Source organism: Telmatherina bonti (genome assembly GCF_933228915.1).
Source record: "Telmatherina bonti genome assembly, chromosome: 19".
Lineage (NCBI taxonomy): Eukaryota > Metazoa > Chordata > Actinopteri > Atheriniformes > Telmatherinidae > Telmatherina > Telmatherina bonti.
This window is the reverse complement of record NC_136617.1, coordinates 18,478,612-18,498,135: the sequence shown is the minus strand read 5'-3', so window position 1 is coordinate 18,498,135 and position 19,524 is coordinate 18,478,612. Positions and strand designations below refer to the sequence as shown.

The following is a 19,524-nucleotide window of genomic DNA, read 5'->3' as shown; positions in this document are numbered from 1 at the left end:
AAAGGTGAAACAAGGCAAAAAAAAAAAAAAAAGCACTAACTATATCATTGCAGAAAACATTTATATGCAGTGCATATAGAATGTTATTCATCATACATGTTCACCCTGTTTTGGGTGTTTAAGTGTCTACATTTAAACAATCATCTCCGCATTGGCACTCTCATCTTACCTTGATAATGTGCACTGAAGCCGCGGTAGCGATGGTTGTTATCAGTCACAAAATGCAGTCGGAGCCAGTTCTTGTTGCTAACGATAGGAGAAGGGACATTACTGCCTGACAACCTGAGAGAAAAGGAAAGAAAGAAAAAAAAAAGATGTGTTTTTGAAACAGAGCAAAGACAAATACTACCTTGTACCCAGATAAAAATCTTTGTGCACCAAATACTCGAACCAACCTAAACTAAGAAGAATGAGCAAGTATTGCCTCACTTCTGTCTTAAATTAAAACGTGCACCATTCCAGACACACATGCATTGCAGCACCTGCAACAATATTTACATAGAAAAAGAAACATAAATGCAATTGTTCTGTTAAAGAACAAACTAAAAGCTTGTCAAACAAATCATCATGTAGTTACTTTCCTTTGTTGCAACGGTACTAAAAAGGACGGCTTAATTCCGGTGTTTTCTTTCCCCCCATTGTTACCTTTATATCTCAGTTACGTAAATAACAGCATGAAGAATATCTTTAAAGATCTGTGAGGGAGTCTTTGTTTGTGCAGCAGGAGTCTTGAAAGAATTGAGCACAAAGTCTATTGTACCTGTAATAGTACAGACTGAATTAGGTGTCCTGTCAGTTCTTCACAAGCCAAATCAATCAGTCTGTTTGAGCGGCTTCGCTGGAGTTATTTGGAATTATGCTGCCTCTTCAAGGGAATCAGGTTTGCTCTTAACAAAGTAGGAAATGCCATTTTCTTTCAATTATTTGATCCATGCTGGATTTTCCACAAATGGTGTTGGGATAACTCAGAAAGTTTGATCTCAAAGTAAGTTTCTGAGTTTGCAGTTAGTAGCCAAGGAAGTTGTACCAAAGCTCACAGAAAAGTCCCAATTTGCAGCACTTTCATCAGAAGGAAATGATAGCATGCCACTGTTGGCAGCATCGACTGCTTTTTGGTTAATAGTTAGAGAATAAAAAACGTTTGTCACCTTGTGACAACAAATATACAGTGTATGACTCAAAAACAGTCTTTGTTGGCAGTAACCTTCCTCTACACATCAGCTGTTTGATGCAGGGTTCTTTTAGCATGTAACTTTAAAGGTGGAGTATGTAAGATTTTCAATATAAAAAAAAAAAAAAACAAAACAAAAAAAAAAAAACTACAATCATAATTAGATTCTTTTTTTTAAACATGTAGGTTCTAGTCTTTCCGTATTTGATGTGTTATTAAATTACAAGTTTAATTAATTACAAAGACCCTTCTTAAATGTTTGCCTACCAGTAAAAAAAAGTGCTTTTTGTCATTTGTCATTAATTAAACTTTTAATTCAATAACTCACCAAATTTGGACAGACTGGAACCTTCATGTTCAAAAAAACGATTTAATTATGATTGTAGTTTTTTTAATAGTTTTTTTTTTTTTTTTTTTAAATATTGAAAATCTTACATACTCCACCTTTAAGCAGCAGTTTTTTTACATACACACTATCCTCATGATACTACTTTTGGTAGTATCACCTTGGCTGTTATACGTTAAACTCAATTTGAGTAACAACATGAACTGTCCTCCCCATTTTCACTCAATACCTTTTATAAAGTGTATATATCTATTAATAACGCATGTATAAAGGAATGCTCATACACAAAAATCATGTTGCCATATATAGCATAGTTTTTAACACCGTACCCTCTAATACCAGGTGTTTGTCTTATGTCTTGCGTTTTCGTAAACAGATATTGGGCTTTTTGATTAGTCACCAAAAACCTGGTTAGGACACGTAAACTGACCAATTTAAATCCCAGCACAACAGAGTACCACACACCTGTGGATGCAAGTGAAAACATAAAGAAATAATAATTTAAAAAAAATCTACAAAAGCCACTCAGACCACATTCTTTTAAAAAGTAATTTTCATGCACCCAGGATATAATTAACAGCATGACAGAATAATATTTGGACACTTATTTTAGACTGAAACATAGTAATTGTTCTGGAAAATCAATCAATTTTCTGAGCTGCACTAAAAAAAAAAAAAAAAAAAGCATTAGACTTTTTACACTGAGAAAAAGAGTCATTTCAAAATATGAACATTCATTTTAATTGTATTTCTCATGAAGTATCAGGAGTAATTGTGAATTTTAAATCGATAACATGAGTTGACCTCTACTTGCTTAATCTGTTGAAATAATAGTAGTTCATGAACAGAACCACACATTCAATTCGGAGCTGAAAACTAGTAAATCATTATATCTATGCTTCTTATCTGGTAAAGCAGCTGTAAGAGATAATAATACATACGAAGGGCCAACTCCAGTCCTCGAGAGTTGTTGTGAGTTTCTTATGCAGAGCTTGACGTCAAACTCTGCACAAGTCTGCTAATTACTCACTGATTTGAGCCAGGTGTGTTGCAGCAGGACCAGACTCGTGGACCAGAGTGGACCACCTTGATATTAAGGATTTTGAGGCACATGTACTCATAATAATTTAACCTCCTGATATGTGGTGGTAAGTGACAGCTTGATTATAAAACATTCCAGCCCTTCTGATGCTATTAAGGTAAAGACAGTTTGAATTTCCATGAAGCATCTCATCACACACATATACATTTACATAATTAAATTTACAGAGTGGCAAAAGTCCCAAATATTCAGGTAAATAAAAAAGATTAGTCCTAATTAAAAATAAAAAGTAGTCCAGCAAAATGTACATGCACAGATCACATCAGTGACTCAGACTGTTTTTCTTTTTTTTTTTTTTTTTTTTTTTGCTAAATCCCAAAAATGAACTTGGGCATTATTATCACAATTTAAAATCTGCACATTTTCAGACAGTAGTGCTAATTTAGCATCCATCCCTCGTCCTGGTTTTTTCTCTTTGTTCTCTTCAGTAAGTAAAAGTCACACTTGTCTTAGTTCTTTCTTTTCCTCACTGGGCTTTGAGAATTTTTTTTTTTTTTTTTTTTTTTTTTTTTAAATTTGTTGAATCACCCATGGTGCAAAATTAAAACAACTGGTGTGCTGATCTTCACTTGCTAGTCTGTGATGAACCGACATAATGCAAAATGAAGCATCATGTGATGCCCCTGGTTGGGAAGAAAAAAAAAACAAAAAAAAACAACTGTGGATTGCAATTTTCTTAGCTTTGGAACACTGCAGAATAAAAGCGGCACCATTAATGTGATTAATAAATGTCATGTGTGTCATCAAATTAAGTCAGACGAACAGAATATGAAGATTTTAAATTTATGGTAAAGAATCTATTTAAGTACTTTAAATAAAAGTTTAAAATTAAAAAGTTAGATTATATCATGTGGATAAATATACTCTTGTATACTCAGCTTTAATAAATGATATAAAACCTGGGTTGGAATTCCAGTTTTATTTGGTGCATAAAGCCATGTCTCAAGCTTGCTGTTTTACTTTCATATCTGTGCTTATTTTTGACTTAAACCTGCATCTTATCTCATGTATTTTAGAGAATCATGGCCTAAACATTTTACATCATATTTTAATCTCATCAAGATAAAAGTATTCACCCGATATAATTGCTGCAATGGTAATAAGGAATAAGCCTTATTCCCTTTTTTTTTTTTTTTTTTTTAACTGTCATTACCTTTTACTGCCCTCTCTTTCATTTCTCCAGCACTCATCTTTTTGTCTTTTCATATATGTAATCTCTTACGCTGTATTATTCATGTTTACAGCTCCTCTTATATTTCCTGCAAGGGCATCATTATCCAGAGTACACTGTATGCATATTCAATTAGTTCCAATATTAAAACAGGGGTAAAATCGTAAATCTATACTGAGAGCTCATGAATGTGACATTTAAATATTTAACTCCATGCACAGCAAGCACTCCAGAACTCTGACTCCGCGAGTTGAAGGTATAATTATAGAAATATTTCCTTGCATAGTATTAGATAGAATCACAAGCTTGCATATAAAAAAGGTTGTCAGTCTGTACCCACACAGGTGGAATCATCTCCTACTAAGGTTCTCTGTCTCAACAAGTTCATTTCAGATGTAGTACTGAGTGCTATGAATGACTTTACATCAAAGATGAAAAAGGAGCACATCAGCGTATAAAGTACTTACGTGGATAATTAAAGTCTAAGATGAAGCTCCTACCTGCAAACCTAATATGTCCATGACAACATCGTCAGAGAAGCTACCGGATCTTCCCCATGTGGACCATTTGTAATGCATTATTAAACCATTCATCTATGCTTATGGCTTCTGTCCATGACTGTTAAGTGTTCTCCCAAGATATCTGCAATAAAAGCACTTTAGAGCAGCCCTGAGGTATTATAGATCATAGTCAGATGGACTCTAATGATTTTTTTCCTTTTTTAATGACATGGTCTGAGAGGGTGTTCTGTGAGCTGACAGTGACAGTGGTGTGAAACACAACATGTAAAAACAGGCATCCTACGGAAAACCACAAACCATTTCAAACAGGTGACTTCAAGAATGTTAAAAGACATGTTTTGTGAAAGCAGCATGGATATCGGTGAATTGGTTACTGTGATATAAACACTGAAAGATATCTGATGTAAAATATTTGGAACAAACGAGGCACTTTCTTGGTGATGATACATGTCTATACTATAACATAAGCTAAACTTTTAGTTCATTCATTCATTCATTCATTTTCCGAACCGCTTATTCCAATTCAGGGTTGCGGGGAAGCTGGAGCCTATCCCAGCTGGCTTTGGGCGACAGGCAGGGTACACCCTGGACAGCTCGCCAGTCCATCACAGGAAACTTTTAGTTGGCGGAAATAATTAGCTCTGGTCATATTTTTCTCTTGCAGAAACTAACAAAAAAGTAGAGATGAAAACGTCCAAAGTTTATTTTAAAGGGACACTAATTTTTAGGGTGTAACATAATAATAATAATAATAATAATAATAATAATAATAATAATAATAATAATAATAATAATAATAATAATAATAATAATAATAATAACAACAACAACAACAACAACAACAACAATAATAATAACAATAAGAAGAAAGACAGTAGGATACAGAAAGGACATTGATGTGTGTGTTTCTGTATGTGTGTGTGTGAGAGTGTGTCTGCAGTAGCAAGAATATCAAGTGGAGAGTTGCCAGAGGGAGCAGGAGAATATAACTGATTAAATACACTAGACCAAAAGAGCATCTCTGCCCCCTCCATCTCTCTGTCCACCATCCTACCATCCATCCTCTCCCTCCACAAAAAGTACAAACCAGCCTTTCCACTGGCAGCAGTGGAATGAAAAAGGGGAGGATGGAGGAAATAAAGAAGCATGTGGCAGAAGAAGAGTGGAAGGAGGAAAAGATCAATGACGCTTAGACAGTGAGGTGGGGAGCCGTGTAGGCTGGGGGCAGCAGAGGCTGACAAAGGTGCATCGCTTGTTTGCAAGCTGTTTAATTATTCATCTTGATATTTAACTGGAATATAATCACACGAAACAAAAGCAGTATTACACAGAGCCTGAGTGTGGGTAATCTAAGCATTTTATTAAGGTATTAATTTATTACAGTACAGGTCCTCTACTGGAGTCCTGGAATGAGCATCCTATGCAGTATCTTAGCTGTTCCAATGACTGAGCTCTTCTGGATGGAGATGCTGTATGTTTCTTCAGGTATTTGTTGGAGTCACATCCCCAGTGTGGAGGACAGGGCCCCTAGTTGTCTAGTTATACAAGTGCTACTGTTGCCTTCACCTACCAGGTGAAGTCCAACGGGATCTTTTCTCTCTCATTCTCCACCATCTTGGGGGATGTTTCCCATTCTGAACAATGAGCCTCCAGTCCATATTCTGCACAGATGTTTCTGTACACTATGCTGGCTACTTTGTTTCTATTAGAGCTTATTTATGTTCCCTTTTCTGTAGACTTACATATATGAACAAAGTATTTAGCCCATCCTCTGTATATATTTTGCATGCAGTGTTGCACAGTCTGCAGTGGATTGGTGACCTGGCCAGGTTGTGCGCTGCCTCTTGCCTGCTAAGTGCTGGGATAAGCTCCAGCCCCTGTGACCCTGAAATGGACTAAGCAGTATACAAAATTAATAAAATGTTGCACAGTGTAGCTTCGGAAGGGGAAATCGAATTGAAAACATTGAATATCGAGATTTCTGGCTTCACAATCTTAAAATCGATTGTTTTGTGAAAATAAAATATTTCTTTTCAAATAAATGCAAATAAGACATTATTTTATTGTTATAAAAGTTTTGTCACTTTTATTGTTTTTATTGATCTTTTTACTTTGTCTTCTTGGGCATTATAGCAAAAATGTTTTTTTTTTTTTTTACACTTTTTAGTCTACAAAAATCAGTAATATTGATAAAATGTGAGAATTGCAATATCAATCAAATCTGCACCCATCTGCAATCAAATCGAATCAGGACAAAAGCATTTTGTCACAGCCCCAGTGAAGCTGAAGTATGACCAGCAAAAGGAGTAAAGAATAATCAGCTTTAACGTGTTTAATAGTTACGAGAGTGTCTTTTAATCTGTTGCCTCTTTTTTCTGCATTATTGTTATTGTGCATTATCATGACTTTCTCCACTGTTGAAACTGCAGTGAAAACCCAGAAGTGAACTATTGTAGCGATTCTGTCTTCTCTGAAAACCCCTTTCATCTAACTACCACTACTGAAACAGGCACACCTATTTACGAGCATAAAGGGAGCTAAACGGAGCCCTTTGCCATTTGGAACAAGTCTGTGTGTGCATGGTACACACACAGGACACACACATTTACTAGGAAGTATGTAACACCGAAGGGCATCTATCATAAATAACTTGATTGTCAGAAAAGATGCTGATTAAAATTGCACTATACACAACATTTAATACACATCAAAAAGCAGCTTTCTATTGTTGCGTGAAATGCGATCTCTTGTTGATTCATCTTTTTAATGTCTTTTTTTTTTTTTTTTTTTAAATGTACCGGTAAGCCTTACAAACGACATCTTCCTCATAAAAGACAGATGTGACTTAAATATTCCAACATGCTGTTCTATGGATGACTCATAATGTGAATGCTAATATTATAAATACATGTGTAATGTTAATTTTTGTATGTCCATATACATTATGTAGAATCTAGTTGTTTGTTGTTCACAGATAGGAGGAGAAAATGCAACTTAATACGTCAATCTGTCATAATAGCCTCCTCTAATTAAGATAGGTGGGAACTTCCATGCACATACATCCACAATCACACAATTACTTTTTAATATTAGAGACAGAAATGGAACTTTAGTGCACATGAATGCACACATTCACGCGCACACACACATCGCTGGGGTGTTCTGCTGAGCGTATCTTGGAACAGCCATAATCAATCAGTAAGGAGAGACAGAAGAGTCTTTTTGTGTGTTTCCTCATGTCTGCCCGCACTATTGTTTATGTATTAGTGTGTATTGTTTGTATGTGTGTGAGTGTGTCGTGCTTGTGTGAGCATGCCTGCTGTGTCACTCTCCATCAATCTCAAGTTGGCAGTGAGTAATCAGTGTTCACAACAGGAAACTGCTCCTTCCCCCCCTTCCCCCTTTTACCTTCATCTCATCTAAATTTTCAGCCTCCTTACAGTTTAGTCTGTGTGAATGAACCGGATGTTTTTAAAATGACATGTTCTAAAGGACAATGAAGGTCTGAAAGAAAGCAAAGGTGGGAGGCTGTTGACAGAAAAAGCACTATAAAAAGGAGGATATGTGTAATGAGCAAAACAAAATTAGCCATTGGGGGTATTAGCATGACTGGCTGGTCATTATTTTGGTTTAGCCCCCTTGGACGCAAAAATGCACAGTGGGTACGGTTACAGGGTGTTTTTTAATTCGGAATTAATAATTCGGAATTAAATAATTCGGAATTGTTTATTTGTGCTTTTTTTTGTATGTTTTTTTCTTTTGTAAAATACATAATAACTTCAATAAAAATAAAGTATAAAAAAAATAAATAAATAAATTCGGAATTAACTCATTCTCTTACTTACATGAAGATAATAATTCCGAATGAACGTTTACATGAAACACTTCCTCATTTAATTCCTCTTAAGAGCGGCGGGTTGGGAAAGGTTCTGATTGGACACAGGGTGCACGTGACGTATGATATAAACCGGAAATAAACAAAGTTGGCTCCCTGCTTTCCATCTTTTAACGAGTAACTTATAAAAACTACATAATAAGAAAAAGTTTTGTGGCCATTTTTATTATACTTTTGAAGTACAAGCTCAACACAAGCATACTAATTCACTTTTTTGCAGCAATTGAGAAAAATAAAAAAGACAGACCACTGAACATGGGAGGCAAAACAATGTGCATCGTTGGGACAGGGCAAGGTAACAAGCATGCGCAGAACGACCGGAATTAACTTAGAGCGGAATAAAGGTTTACATGACAGAGGAATTAAATAGTTCAGAATTAAAATGTGAATAAACCAGCCACTTACATCGGAATTAAGTTTAATTCCAAATAGATATTAGCATCAGGAATGAAGTGTTTACATGTTTGTTTTTTATCAGTTTAAAGCAGAATTAACTTTTATTCGGAATGAAACAGTAATTAAAACTCCCATGTAATCGCACGGAATGTTCTCTATGTTTGTAAATCCTGCGTTTGTTCAGGAGTGGTTGTGACTTCTACTCTTTGCTATACATAATGTTCTTGATGCAGCGTTAGCACCAAGCTTCATTATCTATACGCTTCACAGGGCAACTATTAGCTACCTTGCCAGACAGCATAATTCTTTTGTTAGGTTTAGTCAAAACAAGATCGATCTAACATGCTTCAAACTTATTATCTTAAATCCAAAGATCCAAGCCAATTACCATCCTTAAATAGCGACTAAAGTATGCTCGGTGATGACAGCCATCAACAGCTCCTACTCTTAAATAATTGACTCCACTTGCATTTTTTAATCTTTACTGGGCAAAACTCTTGCTGACAACTAATCCAGGCACTTACTTTTTTTTTTTAACTGTAGGGATAAGTCCACAAAGCAGAGATGAAGACTCTGCATTTCCACTGATTTCCATCTGATCTCCTGTCTGCTGTTTTTCCTCAGTAACACTGATGCCACACAAATGCAGATGCATCCACATGCGCAATCAGTCAAAACTATGGCAAAAAAAAAAAAAAAAAGAGTTAAAAGGAGAAAATAAAATAAAAATAAAGAAATGTCTTAGATTAAGGGATTTTAAATTAAGAAAAAAAATATATGTAGCAAATATAATTTTGCTAAGAGTTTAGCAAAATTATCAGTTCTGTGATTTTGTTCAGTCCAGTTGCATGAATCAGGTGAAGATGTCTTAAAGCCTGATGAGGAAGTGACCCATTCAAAGCTTTAAAAAAAATCTATCGGAGCTAGTGTGTATTACTGGACTTTGTTTGCATAAACATTAATCTAATTATCACACACTAATCTAATTAAAGACTTTACTTTGATTCTAAGAGTAATTTAATTAAGCTGTTCACATGCATGACAGGAAGATTTATCTTGATAAACTAATCTCAGGCAATCTGCACAGTGAAATGACTAAATTGGATGTTTTTTTGCTTTTTGCTCTTTAAGTCAACAAGTAAAATCAGGAAATGCTTACACGGAATCTAGATGTGGGTTTTTGAGTTTGTTTGTTTTTTTTTGTTTTGTTTTTTTTTTCTTTTGCGTAGCACTTAGAATAATTGCTCAGTTTGTACGGATATGAACACAACAGCTCCAAATCTGAACACTTCAGTATACTGAGCGATCTGCACAAACATGGAAACCTCAGATGGACGGATTAAGTCAGCGTATGTTGTTTACATATCTGAACAACTTCCTAATGCAGCAAATTTCTCACATCTCCACACACTCTAATCTGACCCTGAAGACTATTTGAACAAGTTAAAGATACCGTGCGTTAAGTTGTCTGCATGACATATAAGTGCTGTATTTTTAGGATTACATGGAACTTTTTGTGCAGATGGCAGTTGCTTTTTATTTTTCTTCTTTTTCTTGCTGTTTGTTTTGTGTTTTTGTTGTTTTCATGCATGTCTATGTGTCCTCCTTTGCCTTTCTCAACCTTGCTCAGTGTCTATGTTTCTTCCCATCTACAATCGCTTTCCTCCCCCATGAGTCCCCCTGATGGCTTTCTCTTCCTGTGTCTCCCCCATTTTCCTCTGATTCTCGCTTCCACTTCCCTTCTCCTGTCAACTCTCATCTCCCCCACCCCTTGTCCCTGATTCCGCATCTCTCCTTTCGTCTCCGCCTTACCTCCACCCTCTTACCTTTCATCTCCTCCTTCTCTCTCCTGACTCTTCTTGTCACCCCAATTGCCCTTTTTGGCTCCTCTTTTCTACCTGTTCATTTCTCGTCTCCTCTCTTTTTTCCTCTCTTGTGTTCTTCTCCATGACCTGACACTTTCTCCCTAAAACACAACAACACCTCTTTCACTGTCCTCTCATTTTCCCCACTCTCTGGTCTGTGGTTGGCTTCTCATATAAAAAAAAAAAAAGTGCTTTTTGAAAGGGCTTTTTTGATTTGATTCAAAGACTATCAAAGGTATGGGTTAATAACAGGGGTGAATTTACCTAGGCAATAGCCTTGTAGAACTAAATGATGCTTTGGGCTAAATTGGATTTAAAAATTGATGCCCCCACTGAAACGTTGTGAAGGTCATTGCTATAACCTATAAGCCCCAATGTTGCAAGCAAGGAGGAAAATGGTGTGCATCATGAACTTGTTTACAAGCTCTCGAAGAGTCATTTGGCCTGTGGATGAGGGAGGTAATGGATTCTCTGGAGTCCTCCTTCACTCTGAAATAAGTGGTTGATGTGATTTGTTGCAGCTCATCTTGAAAAAAAGGGCCTCCCTTTTGTGTTTTTGAGGTATTCTGTTGATAACACCAACTATACAACAATCAACAATGGATATTATATAGATAGATAGATAGATAGATAGATAGATAGATAGATAGATAGATAGATAGATAGATAGATAGATAGATAGATAGATAGATAGATAGATAGATAGATAGATATAGATAGATAGATAGAGAGATAGAGAGATAGAGAGATAGAGAGACAGAGAGAGAGAGAGTAGTTTTTTTTTTCTTTTTTTTAGTGTGGACTGTGTTGGTGTTAAAATAAATATTAATGATGTAAACTGAAAATATGCAAGATGTGTGATACTTTGCAAATGCATTGAGTGTATAAGGTGTGGGGGTTCCATTTTAGACACATAGACTTATATAATAATATCTGTGTGTGCAATGCACTGTGAAATGCTGCTTGTTAAATGTGAGTTTAAATGTGTAATGTGTAACCCCCAATTTCCATCATAACGCATGTGTGTTGTGCCCCACAGTTTTGTTCGGACCTTGGAGCCCGCTGACCAGCTGCCTTCTAACCTGTGTCACCGGTAATGACATGACAGAGTTTAGTAATTGCAAACTTGCATGGGGGGCTTTTTCTTTTCCAGTTACTCGAAGTTTTACACTGCCTCCATGTCTGATTTCCTGTAGGGCTGGGTGACATGACCTTTTAGTAATATCCCGATATTTTTATACCCTGTCACGATATACGATATATATCTCAATATTTACCTTAGCCTTGAATTATTGCTTTGGTGCATACAATCACATCAGTAAGATGATTTTGTGTCTCCATTAAAACCTAATTGTTCATATTGCATTAAGATATGCTGATTTTAAAGATTCATGCCAAAAGGATGAAATTGTAACGAAGCAAACTGATCAAAATCGCATTTATTGAACAGTTAAAGCAGTGGCAGAAACATGTCATTTTAAAACAAAATAAAGTGCCTTTGCATGATGTAATAAATGCAACGTATGAAAATACGTTGCATTTATTACATCCCGCTCTAGGGGGGGACTTTTCAAATGATGAACTATTATAAGGCTTTGCTTTATGGATACGTTGAGTTGTCGTGAATTTTTTTTAATCGCAGAGTTTAGCATAGAAATCAGTCTTATAATACAGGCAGAATGTCCTCGTATCGTCTCTAATAAACGGCTTCAGACAGTTTTTAATTCAGGATTTGATTCCCACTGCTTTCTGTACTTTCTAGAGACATGACGAGCTAGATAAATATGCTTGTGTCACACACACAGTGGATGAGGTGAGTAAGTGACAGAGGCTGTGAATGTAATCAGATATAATTAATTATTTTTGCGTGACGTGAAAAACTTCGCAATTTACATCTCACTCTGTAATCCAGAGCGGGATCAGTGGCGGATTTGGCTGTTCATTGTGACTGTAGGTGGAGTCGTGCAGGTGTCCTCTCTGCTCCTCTGACTGGCTGCAGCTGCAGCCGGAGCGACTGAGTGCTTTAGGACAGGGAGAGACTCTCGTTCTGACAATAACTTTACAATATGCGCTTTAAAGTCAGTCGCCAAAACACCAGGAAAGTCTCCAATAACTCCAGTAAAAGTCGCTATATTTGTCGCTTTTCACAAAAAAAAGTCGCCAGATTTAGCGAGTAAGTCACCTAATTGGCAAAAGTGGCTACACGCTGCCTCTCATGACGTAGCATGTAGCTCACGTTATGTACGTAATGAGGTGCGCTTGCTTTAACTCTCTGTGCAAAGCGGTGCAGAGTCGAGGAGGAATGAGAAAACCCCGCCCACAGCTAAAAAGAACTGCGTGACAACAGGATACTCGAATATGACAAATATGAGCATTTTCTATTTTGCACAGGGGACTAGCCACGATATCTCGAGTATATTCGATATATCGCCCAGCCCTAATTTCCTGTGTGGTTCTATCTAATCTATAAAGATTGACACGTTCTGGAAGTGGGGTTCTTCTTAAACCAGTTTAGTTTTGATTGTATTCAACGATTGTCCGGTGTTGTTGAGGATTGGTGCAGGTAAGTTTGTTTCTTCCTGCCCTGTGGTGGAGGTGGTGTAACAGTGGAGATCTGCACCCAGACCCCTCTCATGACAGCTGATAAACTGAGAATTCACAGGTGTTTGACATCACCCACTGGTGAAGACAGTGCCAAGACATATTATCCTCATTTTGCAGGATGAAAATATAAGACAAGCTGTTTTTGCTCCAGCATTTGCTGGAATGCTGGAAGTATGCAGTATGCTGATATCCACCTTCTGGGGTGCAATTGTGCGCTATAAAGCAGAATGCAGCTCAGCCTCAGGAGACTGCAACAGTTCCAGGGAATGGGCATAATAAATGTCTGTTTGCCATCAAAACCAGTCAAAAGAACAGTTTTAAGCTCAGAAACATGCAGAGTACCTCATTGTTTTAGTTACCAGTTAATTAGTCAGAGAATGATGACCAAAGGCATGAGCCAGCACAGTGGACCGTTTGATCGTCTTTAATGTTCCAATACTACCAACACACTTTTTTTGCTAAAATAAAATAAAATAACAAAAAGTAATAATAATCGACTTAACTATGGTACTTATATATCTGATTATCTGTAACTTGCACTATTTTATGTTTGCATTAAGATTTATTATCTTATAAAACTGCAACAATGCCCTGATCTATTCTATAAGCTTCAATTTGTTTATTTATTTATTTATTGTTTTGTTTTTTATTCACAACCTTACTGATACTGATACTTTATGAAAAAACCCAAACCATGTTTGTTGTTCTGGAATCTTTGCTTTTTGCTGATACATGACCGGATTTCTTGCTTCATTATTCAAATGCCAATATTTTGTATAGTTAGAAACAGTGGTGCAATAATGGCATCACATTCATGTGTCCATGCATGAAGTCTTTGTGTTCTTACAGAAAATAAAGTGAAAACAACAATCCATTAACGAAAACATGCAACCCACAAAGTCATATAAATATTGACAAATATTGACAAGATATTGACAAATATCGACAAGACCTATTTAAATGACTAATCTATAACAAAGTACACTTGTGTACTGCTTATATAAGCCTGGATATCTTTAGATACATATTTAAAATGATCTGGTGTGTGTGTGTGTGTGTGTGTGTGTGTGTGTGTGTATGTGTGTTTGTGTCTGTGTTTATCTTGTGGGTGAAAGAAATAAAAGTTGTAAGTTTCTGCTCAAGGTCACCACTCCATTTCCGATTCGGGATGGTGCTGCTATCCCAGCATCCTCTCTGCCAGCAGCATTGATTAGCACTCGGTAAGCATAACATCACTCACACACATACACACCCACGCACAAACACAGCCATGCCCACACAGCCTCTTTGTCTTGTACACCCCCGCTTCTTTTGCATCTCTCAAAAGAATGCTAATGATCAAGCAGAGCATATCCCTCGTGCAAAACAACATGCAAACTTGTGATGTGTTAGATTTGTATAAGAAGCCAGAGATGGCTGAACCACAAGAACAGACCTGTTTCCGCTCACAGAGAAGATGTAAAAGATGGCGGATGAATCTTTTCATTGAATAAAAAAGTTCATGAAGATTGGCTATATTAAGCTCAATGATCATCAAATAAAATAAACATGTTTTCAGTTTGTTTCTTATTATATTTTAGATTTGCTCCGAGTGTTGTTTTAAACACTTCAATATAAAAATCTGTACTTTCGACTCTCAACTACATATTTTGAGAATTCTGTGATGGGTCATACACTCTTTGAAACTTTTTAAAACCCTGACTTCTCAAGCTCCAAAAACAAACATTTTTGCTGTCCATAAATCAAAGCAGCCTGAAAGTCAAAGTTTAAAGAAGCAAGAATATGTTCGATAAAAGCTGTCCAACAAATGATTGGAATTACAGTTAGAAAGCCACATTTTACCAGTCATGTCTTTTATTTTTTATTTCATTGAATAAATCAAAATATATCTTAAAATGTTGACATCGAAACAGCAGCAGAAGTCTCATATTGTCTACCCCCTTTTCACCCAACCCACAGGACAGTATATACATATGAAACATTTCTGTTGTTGACACCATCATGTTGAGCATCAGAACTATGGAAAGAGGTTTTATTCCTAATGGAAAAAAAATAAATAAATGAGACCTCGTGAAATAAATATAATTTTAATTGATATATAATGTATTGTTTTTTAAAGGTTTAGTCGTTGTTTTCATTACTAAACATTTCACAAAGATTGGATGTTATCATAACTGAGTTGATTGTGTTCATGCTGACAAATTCGGAAAATTTGCAAAATTAACATAGACGCTACCAGGATCCCTTTTGTTTTGCTTGAGACTTCAGTCGCTAACACGTTAGCCACATTTCCTAATGTTAGCAGAGAAAAGACATCCGACGCTTTTATTTAATATTTTCGACGTGCATGCATTTTGTCAACTTAATTTCTCTGTAGAAATTACAAAGCATTACCCTTAACTATAATTCATGCACAACTAAACAAGCACATGTAGAAATAAATGCATGTTTACTCTCGGTGTTATTCAGCCTTGTTTTGTTGGGTAGCCATCTTTACTAGTAAACTTGATATAGATGGTTCTGCTTCCACTCTGACTTCAGAGGACATTTATGTTGAATTTACGACCAGGCTCTCGCATTATCTGACTTCCTGGTACAAAGCAAATGCATAGGTAGCCACGCTTGAAACGATACAGCGCTTGCAGCTGCGTTTGCCTGAATAAAGGAGCAGCCAATCACTTAAATTCCATTTTATTGGCTTTGATTGACAGACCAAGTCATTCTGCTAAAAAATGACATTATGAATTTAATAAACTAGTGTGGAGAATGACATTATGAAACTGAAATTGAAAAAAATATTTTTAAAAGTAAAATCTTGAAAAAAAAAGTCAAAGAAAAACATTGTTTAAAAAAGTATGATGTAGTAAACATAATCTTCATTGACTATTTAACAATAAAATAAATATGCATTTAAGAGTACAGAATTATATTTCACAAGAATATTTCTTGATTTGAAAACATAATAGTCCTAACATATATTTGTCTCTTATCAATTACAATAGTTTTTTCAAGATGTTATATTTGTTTCTTTAATTATGTATAAAATTGATTTTCAGAGGTTTGCAACTGAAGATCTATTAAAGCTTGATGCACTTGGATAAGTAATTCACTGGCTGATGAAATTATAGCTTTTTTTTTTTCCTTTAGGTTGCAAAGATCAAAGTGTTGTTAGCAGAGAAGAAGGAATTAGGCAAAAGCAACACCTCAAACTGTTGAAAATTGGACTGATCTGCACGGCTTTGTGCTTCTGTTGCTTTTCAAAGGTAAAGGAGAGAATAAACTCAGTTAAATGCCTGTACATTCTGCAGGCAAGCATATTTTTATTAAAAAAAAAAAAAAAAAAAAAAAACTGTTGGCAAGAAAAACAAAGCTTTGATGACAGGATAATGATCCAGAACACTGCTTGAAATCCACAATGCCTTAAACATAAACATAAACAATTCAAATCTGTGCAGAAACTCAAAAGTGCAAGCTATAAGAGTGATGTACACCCTGTTATACTTTGGTTACTATTAGCTAATAATCATAAATTTTGCTTAAACCTCCTGAGAAAAGAAATTTTTCAGCATATCTTTTATTCAATCTTTAATCAATTTGTCTTTAACTTAATGGCTTTTCTAAATTTTGGCTTGTTTTACATACATCCTTGCCTAAATTTGGTCAACCTATTGCATACCAATAGTGACGTACAGCTGCTTTAGCTGTTTTCATGTGCGTGCTTTATTAGAATTTATGCTTTGTACATGTTGCACAGTGTTTGTAGATAAATCTCCATGTCACACAGTGACGCTGACCCAGAATAAACTGTCAAACAAACCTTTTCGCAATAATTGGCTTGAAGTTGCCTTCCTACAACCTCACAAATACATTTTTTTTTAGGTTTTATTTGTTTCCATTTCAAGAAAAGTTGGGGAAGAGTAAATGAGATATGTGATTAGCCTTTTTCCACCACTGCCAGAGATTTTATAATGAGCTGTCAAGTAGGTGCATCTAAAACACTAAAAGCTGTGTTTTCTGATGCCGTAAAACAGGAGGGAAGTCACATGCAGAAAGATAAAAGACAACCATGAATGGAGAGATATTTGTCATTTTAAGATGTTCTACTTGGTTGCAATTTATTATGAAAGAACAGAAAACAGTGTGTGTTTAAATGTGCATGTGCATTACTGCTGAGTAGTGTTAGGATAGGATTACACACATTTAACTCACAGTGATACACATGTCTCATTGGCCTAAGCACACCTTTTTGCATACTGATGAGACACAAACTGTGTGTGCAATAGTTGTGAAAGTGTGTCAGGAGTAGAAGTGTGTCTTTAGGCTTTGTCTGTGAAAACTGACAAAGACTACATTAATGTGTTGTTGGGTGAACAACTGCAGCCCCGCAGCAAATAATAAACACAAATTCATCCAAACTCACAGAGCGTATTGCCCATTAGCTCTCTCAGCCAATAGCCTTTGTAAATTAACATTTTAGCAATTAGCTTTGGCTATTTTGCAATTGGAAGTTACTGTAAAAGTGCTAGGTGTTGTGGGGCAATCAGGCAGTTTGCCATCGTATTTATGAAGTTAATACAGAAACAAAAGGGTCAGTTGTGTACATTTTACAGGAGTTAAGGTGTTTTAGTGTGGTTTCTAGTTACATTTGTGTCCATTCTCTATTTCACTATCTGTGTCAGCGACAGCAGAGCAGATGGGAAATGGGTTCAGAGGAGATAATAGTAATGTGGTGACTTGCAATGTTACTGCAAGTGTAACATATATTAAAGAAAAGAAAAAGCACAAAAATCTGCTACATTTTCTTGCTGATAACTTTTCAGATGAACCAATCCAAAAGCAGAAAAATAATCAAATAAATCAATATAATTAATTATATGGTTAGGTGTGGGTGGAGGAGATACAGACATGTTTGTTTTCATCTACCAGAGAGCCACCGTTTCAACAGAATAATGTCATTTTAATTCATTTATCTGCTCAACAATTCATCCAAATCAATAAAAGTTAGGGGAGAATGGAATAACTGTTGTTTACTGAATGACTTCTTGACTGAAATTTACTAAATATGAAGCTTTTCAGGTGTTTTCAGCACAAATACACACTTGTATACAAACATAGAGTAAATAAACATGCAATTAAATAACATCAAACCAAAGTAACAAACATGCACATTCCATTATAAGCACACTTGCATGCAAATAAATGCATAGACTATAAAGTAAAATAAGGGACAGCAGAATATTATTACTCAAAATTACAACAATATCAGAGCATAATTGCCAAAGTCATAATTTGTCTAAATTATATTATCTGTCTGTACTCTTTTATAAAAACCAAACTACTATTTTAATATTCCTGACAAACTAAACATAATTGCTCACAAAATGTTTAAATATGACTTAGGCAAATAATTTGTGATGCTAACAATATATCCAGATGCTTGTAATTGTTCTTCTTTCTTTGATAATGTTTTTTTTTGTGCTTGAAACAATTTTAACTTTATTTTTCTGCTATAAGTCGGCAAACTATGTAATCCTCCCTCAGAAGCAGCATAAAGAAAGAAATGCCAGAAGACTATGTCTGAGACAGACAGACAAACAGAAAGACAGACTTCTTGTGTCCACTATTTCTTCCAGATCACTCCGAAAATTTAATGGAATCTAGATTAAATCAAGACCCACTTTCAGAAAAAAAATAATCACAAAATCAGTTTTGTGTAAAGTTGTTAACAAATCAACACGGGCAAACACCCAGCCTCCATGATGGACATCATAACTCATGCATGATCAGCCATCACCATATCACTCATCCAAAGTTGCTTTTTTGTTACTGTTAAATTTCACTTTTATTTACTCCTTTTCTTTTTGTTTCTGTTTATTTTCTTTTTCAAGATGTGTAGGTGCTTCAAACTTAAATGTGAGATTGACACTAAATTCAAATTAATCATCGTAAACAAGCAGAGCATGACCAACATTGACTGACAAGATGATAAAGATAGAAGTCTTTCATTTCCTAACAGTCAGTATTCTGCTTTTGTGTTATAGGTAACTCCTGACTGATCTATGTTGACTGCAAGTACACCCACATACAAACACATGTATACAAGCAGGTAATCACAAAGAAGCCTGATGGTCCGCACCTGTGTAGGGACACTCAAGTTTGCCTGTAAGCTGTTACCATTACTGCTTCCAGATCAATAGACACACACACACTAATGTCCCTAACCATGATTAGATTCAAATTGGTTACAGCAACAGCAATGGCTGATCAATACCCTAATTTACCAGCAATCGATAAGCAGCCAGAGCCATGAAATGCTGATATGAGTGAACCATCCGAAAACACATGGAGGGCTGCAAAAAGTCTAACTAACAAAGATCAGTTAATTCCTCTGTGATATATGAGACCCCTGCAGGTACACTGGATGTGATGCTAATCTTCTTCCAAATTCCAGCC

General features: G+C 35.7%; 1 protein-coding gene across 1 annotated transcript in view; it reads right to left on the bottom strand.

The window, feature by feature from the left end:
* The window catches only part of csmd3b (CUB and Sushi multiple domains 3b), a gene marked incomplete at both ends in the record, with an annotated part of 385,522 nt that overhangs the window by 147,806 nt on the left and 218,192 nt on the right, over window positions 1-19,524 (bottom strand). Inside the window, one exon of the mRNA XM_079258329.1 lies at window positions 170-282. Coding sequence (XP_079114455.1) covers window positions 170-282 — 113 coding nt within the window. The remainder of the gene's footprint in view (window positions 1-169; window positions 283-19,524) is intronic.